At 47.6% G+C, this 20,176-nt stretch overlaps 2 protein-coding genes across 3 annotated transcripts in view; one reads left to right on the top strand and one right to left on the bottom strand.

The window, feature by feature from the left end:
* The window catches only part of CCDC92 (coiled-coil domain containing 92), a 44,965-nt gene extending 40,970 nt beyond the window's left edge, over nt 1–3,995 (top strand). For both annotated transcript variants that reach the window (XM_036736216.1, XM_036736210.1), the window contains exon 4: nt 2,572–3,995. In XM_036736216.1, the coding sequence (XP_036592111.1) occupies nt 2,572–3,365 (794 nt within the window). In that variant the 3' untranslated portion in view covers nt 3,366–3,995. The remainder of the gene's footprint in view (nt 1–2,571) is intronic.
* Nucleotides 3,996–5,786: 1,791 nt separating this feature from the next.
* DNAH10 (dynein axonemal heavy chain 10) overlaps nt 5,787–20,176 on the bottom strand; it is a 164,758-nt gene continuing 150,368 nt past the window's right edge. Inside the window, exons 65-78 of the mRNA XM_036765131.1 lie at nt 18,186–18,290; nt 17,681–17,835; nt 16,974–17,128; nt 13,539–13,722; nt 12,123–12,323; nt 10,795–11,004; nt 10,512–10,607; nt 9,461–9,632; nt 8,501–8,632; nt 8,116–8,327; nt 7,837–8,004; nt 7,470–7,650; nt 6,422–6,567; nt 5,787–5,933 (exon numbers count right to left, since the gene is read on the bottom strand). Coding sequence (XP_036621026.1) covers nt 5,787–5,933; nt 6,422–6,567; nt 7,470–7,650; nt 7,837–8,004; nt 8,116–8,327; nt 8,501–8,632; nt 9,461–9,632; nt 10,512–10,607; nt 10,795–11,004; nt 12,123–12,323; nt 13,539–13,722; nt 16,974–17,128; nt 17,681–17,835; nt 18,186–18,290 — 2,264 coding nt within the window. The remainder of the gene's footprint in view (nt 5,934–6,421; nt 6,568–7,469; nt 7,651–7,836; nt 8,005–8,115; nt 8,328–8,500; nt 8,633–9,460; nt 9,633–10,511; nt 10,608–10,794; nt 11,005–12,122; nt 12,324–13,538; nt 13,723–16,973; nt 17,129–17,680; nt 17,836–18,185; nt 18,291–20,176) is intronic.

The following is a 20,176-nucleotide window of genomic DNA, read 5'->3' as shown; positions in this document are numbered from 1 at the left end:
TCTGTGGTCTTCCAGTGATTCTTTGAAGAATATGATGTTGCTAACATACGTACAACTTCTCACAGGCTCCAGGACCAATAGGAACAGCCAGTCTAGGTTAGAGAGGGCCTGTGCAGTATGAAGGGCCAACTTTGTTCAAGGAGCAGCATCCCTAGTTTGGTTTTTGGCTGAATTTTCTGAACCACTTTTAGAGGGTTGGCCACTAGAGAGAACAGGAGTCAGTTGGTACCAGTGACCAGCCCCAGAGACCAACTCTCCAGAGCATGAATTACCCTGCCTCTTCCATCGGCAGTGCCCACTGAAGATAGCAAACAGTACACATAACCAAGGCTGAATTTTCAAGGAGCAAATAGGAAGCAGCAAAGCAAGCATCATTTCTAAGCGTGGCGGTGGTTCCAGAGATGTGATTAGGCATCCTCCGGTGCCCTGGAAGGGGCCTGCCTGGAGGAAGCCTGTGCACACTCCTGGACTTCCTTCTTCAGCTGTGCTGCAGCAAGGGAGGCAGGCCCAGGGAAAGCCTGGGGACGAGTGGATCAGTCATACTGTTACAGACTGTCCATTTGGTGGCATTTCCCCTAGAGAGGAGGGATGAAATCATGCCAGAAACAGATCCTTTATTGTTTGGCTGGTGTCTGAATTAGGCTGATTTGGAAGCTTCAGTTCCAAGCCTAGGGAGGGCCTAGAAGCTGAGATGCAGCATCATAAATATGTTAAGCTCCATTTCATGTATCAAAGGCAGAATTACCTGAGGCTTGTTTCCCAACAGGCCCTTGTGGAAAGAAGAATGAGGGCAGAAATATGACTAGTGGAGTTTCAGGGCCTCCAAAACTGCAGAGACTCAGAGCTCCCGGGGTGATTTGAGGCAGTTGGGGAGTCACAGCCCAAGCTGAGGTCCAGGCTCAAGGAGGGAGGAGCTCCATAGCAGTTTCTCTTTGCAGTGGCAGATTCAGTTATTTCAGGTAGAAGGGCAATCGTGTGGCAACTCTGAAATCTCTAGAAATCGCAGTATGTTTCCGGATAGAAGGGAAGGTTCCATGGTAGAGGGAGAGATGGAGGGAAAGAGTGAAAGCCCAGGAGGAGGCTGGGGGAATGACTGAAGGGAAGTGAGGCTGGAAGATGGGTGTGTCTGGGGGTGGCCAGGGGAGGGCCTAGCTCTCCTGAGATAAGAGACTAGCCAGGAAAACAGATTGGCTTAGGAGGGAGAAGAAGAGGGAGCTTCTGGGCTCAGGTCCCACCTACTGTGGTTCTCTCCTAATCCCTTGGTCAGTGCTGGACTTTGGGTTTGGGGATTCATTACACTTCTGGAGGGGTTTTTGTGTGCTTTATTATGAAAAACAAAGACTTCACCTTTCAAAAGAGTGCCTTACAGGCAATCACATAATGATTTAATTGATTTGTCTTAAGAAAACTAAAACAGATGAATTTGGTACTGGTTAAATTCCAAGGTAACTGGTGTGAGTGGAAAGGGTGTATTTCTGGTGATTATGGATGCCTCCAGTTACACAGAATAGTAATGATAGCTAACGTTTCTATAGCACCTACTAAGTGCATTTAGGGAGGTAGGTGCCATTATGGGTCCCATTTTACAGATGAGGAAGCTGAGGCAAACTGTTGAAATGACTTGACCAGGGTCACACAGCCAGTAAGTGTCTGAGGCCACATTTGAACTCAGGTCTTCCTGACTCCAGGCCCATCGAACAACAAATGTTGACCTGGAAGAAGCCTTAGAGATCATCCTCCACAATCCACCCTCCAGCCCCATCATTTTAAAGATGAAGGAGCTCAAAGATTAAAGATTGAAGAGAGATTAAATTACATGAGCCAGGTTGTAGCAGAAGTCATGTTTGCCGACTCCCAGTGGAGTGAGGTTCTCCACCTCATGGCACATCTCCCTTTCCTTTGCCGTTATAACGCACTTAATGTTTATTGCCCCCAAAGAGGTGGATCTGTACCGATTTCCTGTTTTACAGATAAGGAGATTAAGGTACAAAATGAATTAATGATTGGTAGAGGGACAGTCAGCTGCGGGGGGGGGGGGAGGTGGCTGTGGGGGGAAGGTGGGGAGAGGGAGGGAAAAACAGACTGAGAGGAGAGGAGAAAAAGAGAAAGAGACAGAGACACAGAGGAGGGAGAAAGGCAAAGAGAGGAGAGGGGGAGGGGGGGAGAGACAGACAGACAGGAAGGGACAGAGAGAGGGGGGAGGGAGAGAAAGAGAGAGAGGGCAGAGAAGAGGAGGGGGGAGGGGGAGGGGGGAGAGAAGGAGAAGAAGATGGAGAGAAGCAAAGAGACGGAGAGAAAGAGAGGGAGAGAGGCAAAGAGACAGAAGAGGGAGAAACAGCAGAAAGAGGCAGAGAAATGGGGGGTGTAGTAAGGAAGGAAGGGAGAGAGAAAGAAAGAAAGATGCAGAGAGAGGAGAAAGGAGAGAAAGGGACAGAGAGACAGAGAGGAGATGGATGGCGAGAGGAAGCCAGAGAGCAGAGGGGGCTCGGGCGGGCGGGCGGGTGGGCGCGCGAGCCCCCGGCGCCCCTCCCGAGGGCCCCCTCACGCCCTTTTCCGTGCTTGTGATTCCAGGAGATGGAAGTTCCCGAAGCAATGAACTGAGGCGAAGATGCGAAGACCTGGAGGCTGAGCTCAAGGCGAAGGAGGCCGAGAACCAGGCGCTGCTGCAGGAGCTGGAGCAGAAGAACGCGCTGATCGCGGTGCTGGAGACCACGGTGAAGGAGCGGGAGAAGAAGTACCTGGAGGAGCTGAAGCTCAAGAGCCACAAGCTGAGCGTGCTGTCGGGCGAGCTGGAGCAGCGCGCCGGCACCATCGCCTACCTCACGTCGCAGCTGCACGCCACCAAGAAGAAGCTGCTGATGAGCCCGGCCGACGCGGGCGCCGCCGGCCCCGCGTCCTCGGCCGGCCCGGCCGCCAGCGCCGCCGCCGGCTACAAGCCCGCGCCGCCCAAGGAGAAGCTCCCCGAGACCCCGAGGCGCCGCATGAAGAAGAGCCTGTCGGCGCCGCTCAACCCGGAGTTCGAGGAGGTCTACAGACTGGGCTCGGAGAGCCGCAAGCTCCTCCTGCGCGAGCCGGTGGACGCCATGCCGGACCCCACGCCGTTTCTGCTGGCCCGGGAGTCGGCCGAGGTGCACCTCATCAAAGAAAGGCCTCTGGTCATCCCTCCCATCGCGTCGGAGCGCACCTCGGGGGACCAGCACAGCCCCGCCAGGGACAAGGCGCACAAGGCGCACGTCGGGGTGGCGCACCGCATCCATCACGTCCCGCCCGCCCCGGCGCAGCCCGAGGTGGAGACGCTGGCGGTGGATCAGGTTAACGGAAGCAAAGTTGTTAGGAAGCACTCAGGGACCGATAGAACTGTTTAAGGCAAAGCCCACGAGACCCTATATTCTATTGCTGTTTATGCACTGTGATCACCACTAGGAAAGAAAATTCGTCTACCGCTTTTTTTAAGTCCCATGCATGCCAAATTTTTTCAGATCCGTCAAATTATTCTCGTCCCCGTCTCCTCCTCCCTCCCTCTCTCCCCAAACCGAGACACGATTGCGTTCCTAATGCAGAATATGTATTTACCAAATGCCGTGGCCAAATGCCCGTGTATCCGAATGCTTGCTTCTAACCCCATTTAATCCGAGCGCACATGTGGACAACAGCACAGGCCACAGTCTGCATTACCGCGTAATATTAACGAACCCAAATAGTGACGTACCCAATTATAAAGCTGGAGCGACATGTATAAACTGACTTACGATCCCCTTCGGAGTCTTCAGCACCTCCGTATGTAGTAGTTCACACGTACCCCTGGAGACTAGTGTAACTTCACGACAGACCCTTCCCAGGCAGCATTGAGAGCAATGCAGATATATGTATATGTCAAAAGGAACTAAATAAGATTGACATAACTCTTCATGTCACCTTGACCCTAATGTGTGTTCATATTTTTTGTTATATTTTATTCCAAATTTTGAAGATCCCAACAAACTTTATTTTCTAAACCTGCTATCGTTTTGTTTTGTGTCATTTATTAACCACCTGAGGGAGGGGCAAGAGGGAGGGGGAGGAGCAGCGGGTCCATTCAGTGGGACTGACTCTCGTCCAAAAGGCTTTTTCTCATGTCCCCCCCCTGAGCGAAATGGGTGGATGCCGCATCGGAGACCGAAGCTTGATGAAAGGAAAAACTTCCAAAAGTTGTGGGCTGCCTTGGAGGGTGGTGGTGGGCTCCCCATCCCCTTCAGCCCTCCCCACACACACCCCTACTTCCCCTCCTCCCTCCCCCCCCCCCGCCCCACCCCAGCACTGTGGGGTTCTTTAATCAGAGAATGGAAAACCAGAGATTCCCAGGTAGAGATTGAATGCCTCTTTTTAAGGTCCTTTCCAAACCTTAGATTTGTAATTGTGGCATAGTTTCATGTCCTGAAAAGGTAACCTTTTGGTTGTATTTCAACATTCAGTTATTCCTGCAATCAGATAGATTTAAGGAGCTATTTATAAAAGTATATGCCTTATAAAAATCTAAATAGTTTTTCCCGAGGTGCCCTCTGATGCCCTTCCCAGTGTCCCCCAGCAAACTCCAGCCTAGGCCTATTAAAGCTACATTGGCACCAGCTAATGAGCTGATGGGAGCCATCCTGATAGGGAACCTACCACCGGAAATCACTTCCACCTTGCAGGCACCATCACCCACGATGGACGACAAGTATGTCTTCACTGGGAAGCCTGCCACCCCATAGGCAGCAGCTGGTTCCCAAATGAACCTCCTTCTGCTACTGGAACAGCTTAGCGCTACCTAGCTCATGGATCAAGGCTATGGATTTAGGGTGGAGATAATACAAAATGTGGGATTTGGGGGAAGGGAAATTACAGCTACTGCAGAATTTAGCTGCTCAGAAAATCATCTACCCATCCCCAAAAGGCAAAACGGCTATAAGCAAGGGCAGCTGCTCACCGGGAGGTCCTAAGTAGGGAGAGGTACCTAAAAGCTTGCATCATGGTTCAGTGGTTTAAAAAAAAAAAAGGCCCTGGATTTGGAGTCTGAGGGCCCAGATTTGAATCTTGGCTCTGTCAGTCACTGAATGGCCTTGGGCAGGCCCCTCCCCTCTATCTGGACTTCAGTTTACTTCTCTAGAAAATGAGGGTGTGGGACCAGATGCCTCTAACATCCTACTCTATGATACTTTAGGATTTCACAGAAAGGGGACTCCCACTGACCTGGCCTACAAGGCAACAGGGTCTCTCTTCCAGCAGTCAGACAGCCAGCCTAGCCTTAGCCTTCCTTTTTCACAGAACTGGCTTCTGGGCTGGGCCAAAAATTATGGTCCAAAGAAACATGGTTTTTTAAAAGAGGTCATTGAGGCATGGGCTAAAACCCACCCTTACATTCCTCTAGCGATTCCCATTAGAAAACATTCCTCTCAAGAGGGCATCAGGTGGGCACCTTTAGCTACTCAGAAGAGATCTCTGAGAAGAAAAACAAAACTTCCAGCATATGTTTAAAATCCTTTGATCATGTTTATTTCCCAAACACAGCAAATCATAAAAAAAGAATATATTATAGATTAAGTAAATGAAGCCACCTCCCCTTGATTCGTGTTAGTGAATTATTCTTGGGAAAAGTTAAACATTCATTTTCAAATTAGAAAACCCCTTCTGTACTATAAAAAGGTATACAGGTGAGCCTCGATGCCTGGAGAATGATTCCAGGTTTCCTGGTTCTTCATGAATTCCCAGAATATCCATTGCCATCATCGGAACTTAGAATTGGAAATTCAGCTTCTCCCATTCAAGAGCTAATCAGAATTCAACGTGAGGCACACGCCTTGTAGCACCCAGTGTGAAATGTGCCTTGTGGTGAAGAGATCCGCTTCAAAAACTAAGCCAATTCCCATCGCATTCCTTCTCATGGATGTGGTGTAGACAGGTGTCCGAAAGGTATTCTAAAGGCCAAGGAGAGGAGAGAACGGTGAGGTCTCAGAGAAAATCTTGTGGGAATAAGAGATGGCCTGTGTGGTGCCTCAAAGTTTTAAAGAGGTGACCATCTGATTGAGTTGCACAGCCCATCCCACACTGAGAAGATGAGGAGGTGGTTGGAGGAAGCCTTTCACATTGGTATGATGATGACATGGGGATGGCTTGCCAAAAGCTAACTCAGTCTGGACCAGATTACCATGAGGCCCAATATCCATGGGTTCCCCCTGTGGCTACTCTAGAAACAATCGGGTGAGCTGCCATCTTGAGCTTGCCATACCCAAACAATCCCACCAAGAGTTCCATAAGCATCTAGATTATCCTACAGGGATAGACTGTTAACAGCATTTCTTATCCGAAACCTCAGTCTAAAAAAGCAAAGGAAACAAGGAACTTATAGAACATCCATAAGGAGGAAGAGGGTCTGGAAAGAGGACCGGGGGCTTCTTCCTTTAACCTGGAGTTTGAGACGATGGGCTTCGATGGGGATTATCTTCAGGACAGGTAGGTCCACAACCAGGACTTTGGGTTTGCTCTTAATAAGGCAGCCTTTCTCAATGTCCCAGTCAGCACCTTCTAGATACAGCCCCGACACAAAGCATCCTATAGATACCAAGAGAAGAATGAGGAGCTGAAACCGTGGCAATAGATGATCGATCTTTAATGATTAAGTATGCCAATATCCAGTCACAGAGCTAAGATCTCCTTGTGGTGCGTAATCACTGCAATGATGTCGCTCTGCCTGTCCTCTGAGTCTTTCATCCACATCCGCAGGGAAGTGACTCAACAGACATGAAGAAATTGAATAATGTAAATTAACTAAATATCTCTCCCTTCTGGGAACCCCGAAAGCATGGGGGAGGGAGGGGAACTTCAGATTTTTCCTCCACAGATCGTGAGAAACCATGCCGTAGTTGGCATTGGTGCCCTAACTGACTAATGATTAAATGCAGATTGCAACTGCATGAAAGCATGATGTTGCACACATCAACAGTTAGACCTGAGCCTTTCTGCATCCTTCCAGGAAGATAAAGAAATGTCCTTGCCATCTGTCTCAGGACCCATCTCGCCCAGGATTAGATCTTCCCTGGCAGCAGCTCCAGCTACAAAATGCCAGAGGTATGAGCCACGATCCTCACTGGGTAATGTTTCCGAAAGGTTCACACCAAAGTAACAAGTGTTAATCCCTTTAACAACTTTTTTCAATTACTGGTTCCACTTTGGATTGGTTTAGAGACGCCCTCCCCCTAAGAACTCTTCTCCAAGGGGCAGCCTTAACCATTAAGGCCTTGTATAATGATGATGATAATAATATACAAAGTGAAGAGGAATGGGGGACGTTCAATAGCTCATCCAGCTTGACATTGTGTCAGACAGACACCCCTTCTGATTTGGTCCTAGGACTGATAACTTAAGCCAGACCCAGCCAGGAGGTTCAGACAGGAAGAGGCTGAGGGTAACAGAGGTGGCCTGCAAAAGGATTGACCCCCTGGAGTTGACCATACCTTGCCCTGCTCGTTCAGTCACCTCGTCTGCATCTTGGAATTTGGTCACTTGGGTAAACAACGTGGAGCGATCCAGGGGCCAGCCATTCTTCCGACAGGTGGCCTGAACCAGAGCCGTGAGATAGGACTCAGGGATGTGCAGCCCTGACAGCCACATCACATTGGGGTCACCCTCTAAAATCTGGACAAAAAGAGAAAACAGTGACCCTGTCACCTTCTTCCCAACTCACAACGCCCAAGATGCTTCTCTGCCCCCTCCAAGGGGTCACACCAGCAAGCTTCAGCAGAGGCAGGGCTATTCTGAAGGAGCTGCTTCTGTTGCCCAGGAAAGCCTGAAGCCAACAAGACACCATCACCCATGCCTTACCCAAGTTGTGTACTGAGAAAACCTCCTCAAAAAGTACTCCATCCAATTTCCAAGGGTCTTCAAGGTGTCAGGGGCAAGTTTTCTCCAGATGCCTGGGATGTTACCGTTAAAAAGGGCCCGAGCCACATCGTCCAGTTCGTTGCTCATCCCGACTTCCCCAGCCAAGGCCTATGGCAGAATTGATAGAGCCCAAGCACAGGCAGCTCAGTAAACAACCAACAAGCACTGAGCTAAAGAGCCCAGACCTTGCCGGCCTCCCTCCCACCTCACCCTACTTACCCTCTGGAGTTCAGCCAGAGACTTCATCATCCGTATTGTCAGTTTGTTAAAACGCTCCAGCTCCTGCAGCAACACCACCGTCGTGGGAGAGATGCCCAGTCCCATGTGTTTACGGATACTGTCCAAGTCAAACACTTTGGGCATTTTGTTTTCAATGTCCTGGGCAACCTGGGCAATGTAATCCTCCCGGCTGATGCCAGTGCCAGATTCCCCTGAAACAGGAACAACATTCATCAGGGCCTCGAGGCAGACTGCTGATGCCACTCAGGGGAAAACATCAGTGCAGGGGGGAAAGGGAAAAGGGAAGGAGAAAAGACTAACATCAGCCCAACACCGACAGCAGCCATTCTGAGTGGGCAAAGTACCCCCGATGAAAGGACTCTACCTGTCTGTGGCTGTAATTCCAACAGGTGAGACCACATGTCCCGAGCAGCTTGGGTGTAGTATCCAATCTCAGCATTGGAATGGAGCCCAAACACCTCAGGTGTGTTGGCTAGTGGGAGTGCCTCGATTGCCTCTGTAAAAGAGGTGTAAAAGAAACCAGGACCCCTCAAAGGGATGAGCAGACTCCCTGTGGGCTGGAGTCTTTGGAACAAGAAACTCCTCCTAGGGACCCGGGATAGCAATGCTGATTCCCATAATAACAGTAATATTAATAATAACAAAACTGGCTAGCATTTATGTGGTACACTAAGGTTTGTGAAGTGCCTTATATATATCTCATCAGATCTGTTTTGAGGAATGATTTACATTTTTTTTTTTTGGAGCTTGGCTCCCTATCTCACGCAGGTCAGAAGTACAGTGGCCACCCACAAACCCAACTCCACCAATGACAGTACAGGAGCTTTGACCTGCACCATTTTCCACCTGGCCCAGCTGACCCCTCCTTAGACAACCTGGTGGTCCCAGAAGTTCATCCCCCTGGTTCTAGACTTGGTATGGACGTGGGATCAGCTTTAGTCCCAACTCAAGTGTTCCGCCAGCCTCAGCCTTCCCTGCACCAGGGACTACAGGTGTGTACCACCACACCCAGCAGATGGGGTTCTTTTAAACAAGGCTGTCCCTGCATTCCAGAGGTTTGTTTCCTTGGGCTGCTAATGGAAGGTGGTCAGCAGGATGCTGCTCCCTGCTAACACGGTCCCCTCAAAGAAAGCAGTCAAATGTACATCATGGCTTAGAATGGCCAGTTTGGTCTACAAAAGGGAAGTCACTGACCAAACAAGCTTACCCTCGAGAAGTTCAACTAGAAAAAGGATCAGGGGAACTGCTGTAGAAATGGACATCACCGAAACCTATTTTGGGGGTAAGAATTAGTTACATTTTTCCAGTATCTGAGCAGTCTCACCTACAAAACTCTCCTTGGTATCACCCTCTGGGATTTTATAATCTACTTCCTTATTCCGGAAGAAGTGGAATGGCTGGAAGGTGTCAAAGATAAAATCCCCTAGATACTCATCCATGTAGATGGTCAGAATGCGCCGGTCAAAGCTGTCGATAGCCCGGCCTCCATACATGACCTAGACACAAGGCAGAAGCCACCTGAGTGCCCAGCAGGGAATGTCTGGCTGGACTGGCCTCACAGGTGGGATGGGACAGGACTGGACCTGGGATTTCACTCCCTGAGGGAGCTCCTGGTGAGGAAACACTCTACCAAGGCAGAGGGTTTCTTGGGAACACTGAGAAGCTGAATGACTCACGTGGGTGACGGGCACACAGGCAGAAGGGGACAGAGGCGAGACCTGATCCTGCAGCCAGCTCTATCCTTTAGACCACCCTTCTATGTACAGAGCAGGCATGATTTTCAAAGTTACACTGTAAATGAGTTTTCTGACATCCCACAACGGAAGACCCCAAACTGGCAAGCAATACCTTTTAAATGATGACCATGATGATCGTTCGCCTAACAATGGCGGGGGTAGGGGGGAGAGCCAAATTCCTTTGGAGATTTTGGATCCAAACAAATACATGTAACAATGCCTGACCTTCTGAGGAATGGAAACCTGGAGGAAGCCTTTGAAAGGGTCCATCCATACCAAATAGGAGCAGAGAAGGGCTGGCTAGTATGCTCAGGAATCCTGACCATGAAGGAGAAGAATCAAGTCTGATTCACTAGGGTTTTCAGTGGGCTGTAGCCATCCTGCATCTCTAGTCCCCTTTGTCAGTGCTATTTAATCAGGAGGGGTTCCAGGGCGGCCCCTTTGGGTCTTGAAACCAGAATCCATGGGATGAAGGAGAGAGAGTGATGAGAAGCCAGGCTGCCGCTCATACACGTGCATCTGCTTTGGCCCTGGTGGACATTCAGGAGTGATGTAATCCAGCATCGGGCCCTACCCAGGATCCTTCACTCTCTGACCCGGGAGGCATTCTCATGGAAGGCCAGGCTACAAGGGACTTACCTCTCCAATGAGGTACTTGAGACTCCCCCAGGGGATCTTGGTGTCATTTTGTTCAAAGGCTTTTGTCAAGTATGTGTTCAAGATTTCCATGCAGACCTAGAGATGGAAGCCAAGGTGTGTGAAGACCAAGGGACACCTTGCTTCCCCAGAACCCAGCCAGCCTCTCATTCTTTTCTGGAAATGGAAACAGACCCCTGCCCCCCATTCAATCTTGAAGGACAAAGGTCAAAGGCACCAAAGGGGAGGAAGAGGCATGGTGGTTATCAGCCCCGTTATTTTAAACCTGGAAATCGGACTCATTGAAGTCGTAGGGCACGTTCCAGCCGATCTTGCCAAACTTTCTTCTCTCCTGCACGACTGCGTGGAAAAAGGCCAGCACATAGATCAGGGACTTGTAGGCAGGATGAGGACACTGCTCCAGCATGTCATGAGAGATCTTGAAGTACGTTGCCCGCATGTTCAACTTCAGGCCGTTGGGTGGCTCGGTGACCACCTTCAGAGAGGAGGAAAGAAGAGAAAGACGGGCTCTGTGCAGCTGCTCTTCTCCATGGAGGGGAACCGTGTGTAGCTGGAGGGCGTGTGCAGGATTCCACCTCTCCTCCCGTGCTTCTGGTCCCCCAGCCAAAGATGCACATCCTGCTCTCAGCGGTACAAGATCTAGGTTTCTGTCCTGCCTTTTCCGCTGACTCAACACGGCCCCTGAACCTCTCTAATTGTTGGGTTCCTCACCTATTGAGTGGAGAGGACTAAAATCTTCTCCACACCTGCCTTGCGGTGGGGCTGGGGGTGCATGAAAAAAAAACCTTTTCCAAAATAATGCCTGTGATAATCAACTGAACAATATGGGTCACCTACTCTGAGCTGATGGGAGTAGGGGTGAGGTGGAGAAGCCTCTGGTAAGAACAGAGAGTCTGACTATTGTTACTGCTGTCTCTGGGCTCACTCTTAGACCATGGGCAGGTAGAAGGCATGGTCTGTCTGTGCTCTGGCCTCTACTAAAGGCCACATGAAGGCCAGTTGTGCATGTCCATTAACAAGGGGCCAGAGCACAGGTCCCTACCCCAACCCCAGCCACATACATACATGCTCCACAGACTATTCCACAGACACCCCATGCATGCCTGTACTTTCAAAATGGGGAAGAGATACAATTTCTCATCTCTATATCCGCCTGCAGTATGATGGTTTCATCCCACTAACAGTATTTGACCATTCAAAGAGACTTTTCTCCCAAGGTGCCAGCCATGTCCCGTGCATACAAAGAGCTAAAAAAAATTCCTTGATATGATCTCCTCCAGCCCAATCATTTTATAGAGGAAAACACTAACATCTGGAGAGGAAGAGTAGTTCCCTAAGGTTATAGCCTGAGCCAGTAGAAAGATTCAGAATTCAAACCTATCTCTTGAGTCCCCACCCACCAGGCCAAGATCCTCCTCCAACAAGGACTGAAGATGGCAGAGCAAGAAGGCAGGAAGGGGTGATCTCCATTCTCTTTGCTGAGCCTTCTCTCCAGGTAGTCCTCTACCAGACAGTGCTGGTACCATCCAGTGATGAGGACAGATGGATGGACAGACAGACAGATGGCCGGCTCTGCATCTCCAAGCCTCATACCTTTAAGGATTTCTGCAGGATCCCGATCGGGAAGCCTTTAGTGGGGTCAGTGGTGAGCCACAGGCGGAAGTCTGGGTGGGGCTTTGTGATTTTCTCCAGAGACTTCTCCAGGTCCTTAAGCCATTTGACAAGAAGGTGGCAGTTCTGCAGCATCAGCCACTGACCCCGGGCCACAGCAGTCTCCAGCAGCTGCAATGCCACCTGCACCAATCACAGCAAAAGGGTCATGCGCTGGTGACCTCTGAGCAGAATGAGCCCAACCCTCTCCTGTCACAGAAGAATAAACTGGTAATAAACTGGTCTAGGGAGAGGTCGTGACTTAGTCACACAGCTAGTAAGGGTCAGAGGCAAGATTTGAAAATCATGACTCTATAAGCATTGTGGAAAGGCAGCCTGGCCCCTGGGTTCAGATCCTACCCTGTCATATACCAGTGGTAGGTATAACCCAAGGCAAGTCACCAAACCTCTCCATCCCCCCCACCACAGCTCTCCAAGACCATTCATTATTGAGGAGTCCCTGCTCTGGGGTGGTGGATGGTGCTTCCACACCAGAAGTTCCTTACACCACTAAAATCATAGGTCTGAACCGAAACCTAATACTCCACCTTGAATCTATCAGATCCAGGCCTTGACCCAGCATAAAAAGTCCAGACAATGCTTGTCCCAGGGATTCACTTCAACCTCAGCACATGATCATGAAGAGGGCTGACTTTTCTACATGGAACTGCATTGAGCCAACAGCAGTTTGCCCACCTGCAGATGCCCATGGGGCAGATACATAGCTAGGTCCAGGGCAAATCCAGGTGGATTTTAGAGAACTCCACACTGCTTAGAATAGTGCATTTGTAACAACTCTGCTCCATGGTGACCATGCTGAGAATGCAGACCCTACACTCTGTTTCAGAAGCATGGAATACACATTCTATTAATCATAGTCATCTTCCTCGATGTTAAAAAAAATCAAATTTCCAAGAGCCGTGGTCTCTCCTTTATCACAGTGGTTTGAGAGGACTAACAACCACTTGACTGGCTGATCACAGCATGCTGGGCTGTGACTCCATGGACTTATGTTTCCTTGGTCATAATTTGATCCTCAATATATCTGAATCTATGTAATAAAAGGGTCCTCCTATAAAATTCTGGGTTAGTTACTATTCCATAAAGACAGAAATGCAAGCCATTTTCAGGAGAGGGGAAAACTGTCCTTGGGTTAAAACATGAAGGTAAATATCAACATACAAAAGCTGCCTCAACTTCCCAGATCCCTGCAAAGACATTCAGACCGACAGACAGACACAGACAGACACAGACACAGACACAGACACACACACACACATACACACACACACACACACACATACACACACACACACACACGCTTTAGTTTAGGAACTAAACTTCACCAGAACAAATTACCTTCTCTTGGCCTTGACCCATTGCAAGGAATTTGAGGCGATTTCCTCCAAAGCCACATCTCTCAGCTAATTTCATCAGATCACTGGCAGGGTCTGAGCCAGGACTCAGAATGAAAACAATAGGTGAATTTGGGGTGCTCTGTTCAAAAATGGCTTCAAAGCTGATCATTGGGGGTTGAACATACCTAAGCAGGAGAAAGAGCCCAGATAAGCTTCTTTCCTTGCTCATAGATCAATATTCTCCTCCCTTTGGGGAGGAAATTTAATTAGCAGGTGATCCCTGAAGTTGGGTACATGAATTCAGTGTCAATGGCTTTCTTGACATTCATCAACTACAGCTGGGAAAGGAGGCTAGCGATCTCTAGATTCAAAGTCTAGTCAACTCATGATCCATCAAGCAGACAGAGATTAAATAGGAAGGAAAATGTCAACATGAAGGGAGACACTAAACAAAACCAGACATTCCAGATCATTAGGAATTCAGTCACAAGTTTGAGGGTCCATCATCATGAAGAACACTACTATCCCTTTGTATGGGATATGCAAAGACTGGCATGTGTGTAGAAAGCCTTTAACAAAATTCTCCTCTAATGCCTATTATGGTGGGACATGACCTGGGTGAATGGAGGCTCTTCTTGAGCAACACAAATGCCAGCAGGTGCTACCAAGCTGGAAAACCTTTTTGTGTGACCCCCAAGTGACTGGTAATACATTTGTGATCCAAGGCCCGACTGAGCCAAAAGGATGGCCACCAGAGATTCATGAAAGCTATCTATGAAGTCATGGAGAGGTTGCGATGGACCCTGGTGAAACAAGCATCCACCAACTTCTACCTGGCCTCTCGCCTCTCCCCACTCCAGCCCATTGTTGAAACAATCTGGCTAGCAGCTGCTGTAGGGGTGAAAGACCAACACAAGCCCAACAACAGGAACGCTGCCAGCACAGGTTCTTTTGATCTGCTTTACTAAGGAAAGCAACATTAAGGGGTTAACAATCTTATTTCAATCCAACATACGAATATCATTCACTTAGCTCAGGGGAAAAAGCCAGAACCCTGAACTTCAGAGCAAATACAAACAAATTACAAAGCTACATTATAAACAGACCAAACACAATTCATAGTTACCAAGAAGGCATCAACATCTGGGTTCACCAGCTGGAGGGCTCTTAACTACAGCTGCCCAGAGTCTCCACATCAACACTCCTCCAAGAGTGAGAGCCCCCAGCTCTGTTCTCTCTTTTTATACAGTCATTGGACGTCATCAAATGTCATCTGAGCAACCAGAACTTGGGGGCATACTATTGGCTCTGGTCTTAGCAACTCTCCTTCACGCCCACATCTGCTTAGCACCTAGTAATTAGGGGTTTGGGCCTGGGGTTTGGCACCTGGTTAGACTCAATCAAAGACAATTAATTAATTTATCATTCTAAAACAGTAAAAAAAGTACCAACTTAATTGATATTACACCTATTTTCCACAAAGCTTCCAGAGTCACATGCCTGCAGCACAGGAACGTATTGCTATCTTGCTCAAGAACTTCCAGGGGCTCCCTACTGCTCTTAGGATGAAATATAAAGTCTTCTGTTTGACATTTAATGCACTTTGCCATCTGACTCCAGCATTTTTACTTATGACTTCCTCCATTTAACACCAGCCATTACTACCATCAGCTTCCATGGATTTAATTATCGGCTCTGTGCCGAGGATTCCCAAATCTACCTTTCCTGCCCCAGTCTCTCTGCTGACCTCCAATCTCACATCTCCAAGTGCCTTTCAGACAGCTTGACCTGGCTGTCCAGTAGACATTGTAAACCCAACATGTCCAAACAGAGATCATTATCTTTCTCCCTAAACCCTCCCCACACCTCCTCCTTTCCCTATTACTACAGAGGGTACATCGTCCCAGTCCCTCAGGCTCGCAATCAGGGATCCTGGATTCTCCACCATCTCTTACCTCCCCCCTCCCCCAAAATCCAAGCCATTGCCAAGACCTGTCGACTTCACCTTTGCATCATCCTCAAATATGCCCTTTCTCTCCTCTGACAGTGCCCCTACCCTGGTGCAGACCCTCATCATCTCATGCCTGGACCATTATAATAGCTGCTAGTGGGTCTGCCTGCCTCAGGTCTCTCCTCGCTCCAATCCAGCCTCCATTCAGCTGCTAACATGATTTTCCTAGAGCACAGGTTTGACCATGTCACTCCCTCCTCAATAAACTGCAGTGGCTCCCTATCACCTCCAGGATCAAATTCAAAATGTTGCTTATTGTTCAAAGCCCTTCATAGCCCAGCCCCTCCTACCTTTCCAGTCTTCTTACACCTCACTCCCTGACAGGTATTCTGTGGCCTTCTGGCTGTTCCACAAACAATCCAAGTGTTTTCTCAGAGTGTTCCCCAGACCTGCAACACTCTCTCCCTTCAACTCTGCCTACTGACCTTCTGGGTTTCCTTCATGTCCTGACTAAAATCCCATTTTCTAGGAGAAGCTTTTCCCAACCTCTCTTAATTCTAGCACCTTCCCTCTCTTCATTATTCCCTGTTTTGCTTCTCTGATTATTTATCCTGTACGTAGCTTGTTTGTATGTATCTGTTTGCTTGTTGTCTCCACCATTAGACTGTGATCTCTTCGAGGGCAGGGACTACCTTTTGCTTCTTTTTATATCCCAAGTGCTTAGTATCCTCCTTCCCAAGACTACCTTGTATTCATTTTGTGTACATCATGTACATATTGTTTTGTTCGGCAGATCGTAGCTTCCCACAGAGTAGAGGCTGTCCCTTTTGTCTCTCCACCCCAATGCTCAGCACAGTGCCTGGCACGTAGGCCACGCCTAATGAATACTTGCTGATGAATTCATCAATTAAGTTAGGGTGAACACTTCTGCAGCTGTGTGGAGGATGGGTCAGGAAGCTAGGGAATGGAGGGATTCCAATGAGGAAAGTACTGTCAGGCTGGTTGGGGCTAGAGGTGATGGAGACCTTCAAACGCCCATTTTCAGGGATGTAACGAGGATTCCTATGATAAGTATGGTTCAGAGACCAGATGATATTTGATGTCTATTCCAACTCTTAAAGGATGGGGTGGGGGTACTGAGAGGGATTTGCTGAGGGTCCCATGGCCAGGACGTGTCAGAGGCAAGATTAGTGCGATGTGTTGGGCCTCCCTAACTATATCACTTAGCTCTCTGGCTGTTACGAATTTCCACAGGCTTTCAGATCAGGTACCTCATCTGTCTCATTTGACGACCAATTCAAACATAGCTTCCTGACACTCCTATCACATATTTACTGAGGTGAACAGTGCATGTGATTTATGTATCTTCTTTATAGTTAGTGCACAGATCCCAAAGCTTTCTCCATCATTACAAAACTCTTCCTGAAAGTCCCAGGGAAGGTGACGCAGGCCATAGACAGGACTAAGTAAAAACCTCTTACTTACTTCTCCCCCATGGTCACAGTCACGTAGTCAGTAACCGCTCGATAGACTCGGTCCACGCGGAAACATCGAAGAATAAGCAGCTTCTGGAAATCTGTCACACGGCTGTCATAGCCCAGAGGGAATGGAAACTGCTCCAGTGAATCCAAGTCATACCACTGGGACAAAGATGGCAGAGTTGATCAGATCAGAAAGGATATGGACCCAGTTGTCATGGGACAGTGTCTGCTTTCCATCTCATCCCCCAGCCAACCAGTTTAAAGTCTAGCTCAAGAAGGACAATTTAATTTAGCAATGCTCGTGGATTCCCAGCTTATAAGGAGGTATCAGTAGGAGAATTGGAATGAGATGCAGAGATCAATCCGTTACCTAACAATCCTAAAAAGTATTCTGGTCTAGAAAGGCCTAAACCTTTAAGGTTTCGGTTCTTAACTTTTCTTGTGTCACGGACCCCTTTGGTAGTCAGTCTGGGGAAGCCTACAGACCTCTTCTCAGAATCATGTTTTTAAATGCACAAAATAAAAGTTAGAATTATACCCTATCAATTAGGAAACCAATGATACTGAAATGCAGTTAACAAAAAAAAATTTTTAATAAAGTTTGTGGACCCCGGGTTAAAAATCCCCAGCTTCAACCAAAGTTGTAGTTTGGTAATTAGAAAGCAATTAGGAAAAGATACAAGCATGTGCAGACACAATCACATAGCTCACCTCCTTCCAGATGTGGTTCTGCTTCTCTAAGTCTTCAGGAAGTCGACCAAAGACATCTGCAAATAGCTCTGATAAAAGCATAATGTCTTCCCAGCCCTGATCAGCCAGCCAAGTGCAAGGCTTCTTTTGCTTGCTTTTCTCCAGGGAAATGTTTCCTGTTCACAACAAGGAAAAACAAACAACCCTTGTGATCTGCCAGTGGACACTGAGAGGACACACAACCCAGAGTACTCCCCTTTCTCTCGCATGTGGACAAGAGACACAGGAATTGAAAGAGAACAGTCATCATTTCTATCAAATGAGTCCAATCGGCCCAACTCATCACCCTGATGTGATGGCTCACTGTAAAATCAGCACAGCTACATTCTCATCAAAACTACAAAGTCCAAAGCCAAGTTGTAAATCTAATCCAATTTGATTTAGGTTTTCAGTAGGCTTTTTTAACGTCTTCACTATAGATTAGGAAAGCTGGGGGAGAAATGTGAAATTGTGCAAAGCCGTTTACCTTTCAAAAAGAAATCCAGTTCTTCTTGAGGGACCCTGCCATCTGCTTGCTCTATCTTGATGGTCATGTTAAAAGAAAAGAGCAGCTTGTGTCTCTCAAACAGCCCTGTGGTGAAAACACCAAGGAAGACTGAGGAAGAGTCCAATCCAATCCAGTTGGTCGGTCAGCCCCTCCACCCCCTCTGCTGTCCAGCTTTCCTGGACTGTTTGCCCTTCCAACAGGGCACGCTACACCTTCAGATTCAGGCCTGGGAAGCTCTTCACTCCTCCCCTCCTCTTCCTGGCTCCCCTGGTTTCCTTCAAAACTCAACTCTCATCCCCACCTTCTGCAGGAGGCCCTTCCTGATCACCCTGGCTGCTAGTGCCTTCCCCTTCAGATCGCCTTCCATCCATTCTCTAGGTAGCTGGCATGGTTATTTACATGGTATCTCCCCCGTCAGGATGGGAGCTTCCTGAAGGCAGGGGACCATGATTGTTTGTCATTGCTGTTGATATTTGGGGGTTTTGCCTTTATTTGTATCCCTAGTGCTTAGTACAGTCACCTAGTGCTCTTTCAAATTGAGTGGGGAGTGGGGGAAGGAAGGGGAGAAAATAAATGCTTGTTGATTGAAAAATAAAAAAATTTTAAAGGAAGAAAAAAGTTATTTCAGTTAAACTACCCCTCCCTTTTTGAACAGGTTTCTAGATTAGGGGAAAGGGGTAGAAATATCTCATGTTTGTAGATAAAACAGAGAGATGCAGTTTAGATGATAGGAGAGTTAGGAGGATTAGGAACAGATTGAATGACTGAACACCACTTAATGGATTGCTACCATTTTGGAGGGAATTTTGGAGGGGAATGTTCCAGGGATCTATCCGTGGCCCTGGGCTGCTAAACCTTTTTATAAGCGATTTGAATGACGGTATAAATGGTATTCTTATCAAATTAACAGATAACATGAAGCTGAGAGGGTTGACTAACACACTGAATGGCAAAATAAAGATTAAACAATGGGCTAAAACAACAAAGAAAATTAAAACTAAATGCTATGTAATCATAATGAATAAATTTGTTCCTGAAGAAGAGAAAGGACATGAAAATGCACTTCCCTTCTTTGTAGAGATGGAAGACTAGAGGTTTGGAATACTGTACATGCTGTCAGATTTGGTTGAGGTATTATTTAGTTTTGTAAACTGCGTTCCCCCCTCCCTTTTTTTACTCTTTACTATAGGGGATAGCATTCTGTGTAGGGGTGGAAGGAAGGATGCATTGGGAAATAAAAGACAGGTAAAAACAAAAGCTATCAATAAAAATTTTTAAAAGAAAAGAATGTACTGAATCTAGTGAAATGAATTTAACAGAACAAACGTAAAGTCCCATACTTGGATTCAAGAAATCAATTGCACAAATACAGAATGAGGAAAAGTATGACTAGATAACAGTTCTTGTGAAAAAGAACTGGGGACAGTAAGTGTTATATAAAGCAACAGTGAAATGTGGCAACGAAAAAAAAATAATCTTCATTGCATTGTGAGAGGACACGTCCAAAACAAAGAAAATGACAGTACTATTATAATTCACTCGTGTTAGACTAGAACTAGAATATTGGAGGGATGCTGGCATATATCCAGGGTGACCAGGATAGTGACAGACCTGGATATGCTATACCAAGATGCCATTCTATAAGAGGAAAGGGAGAATTGTGTAGTAAAGAGTGCTGGACTTAGGTCATGAGACATAGGTTCAAAGCATAGCTCTGACCCTGGGGAAATCCTCACCTATCTAAGCCTCAGTTTCCTCAACTGTAAAATGGTGGGTGATATCTGTACCACTTCCTTCATAGGATGGTTGTGAGGAAAACATTTTGTAAACCTACACTACAGAAGCACTACAGAAAAATTATTGATTACTATGCTAGCTGTCTTCAGGAACAGAGAGAGAAGAGAGGAAAGAGAGAAACAGAGAAGAGAGAAAGAGAGGGAGAGAAAGGACAGAGATTGAAAGAGAGAGAG

The sequence above is a fragment of the Trichosurus vulpecula genome, chromosome 1 (assembly GCF_011100635.1).
Source record: "Trichosurus vulpecula isolate mTriVul1 chromosome 1, mTriVul1.pri, whole genome shotgun sequence".
Taxonomy (NCBI): Eukaryota; Metazoa; Chordata; class Mammalia; order Diprotodontia; family Phalangeridae; genus Trichosurus; species Trichosurus vulpecula.
The sequence above is the reverse complement of the archived record's forward strand: the minus strand, read 5'-3'. Positions and strand labels throughout refer to the sequence as shown.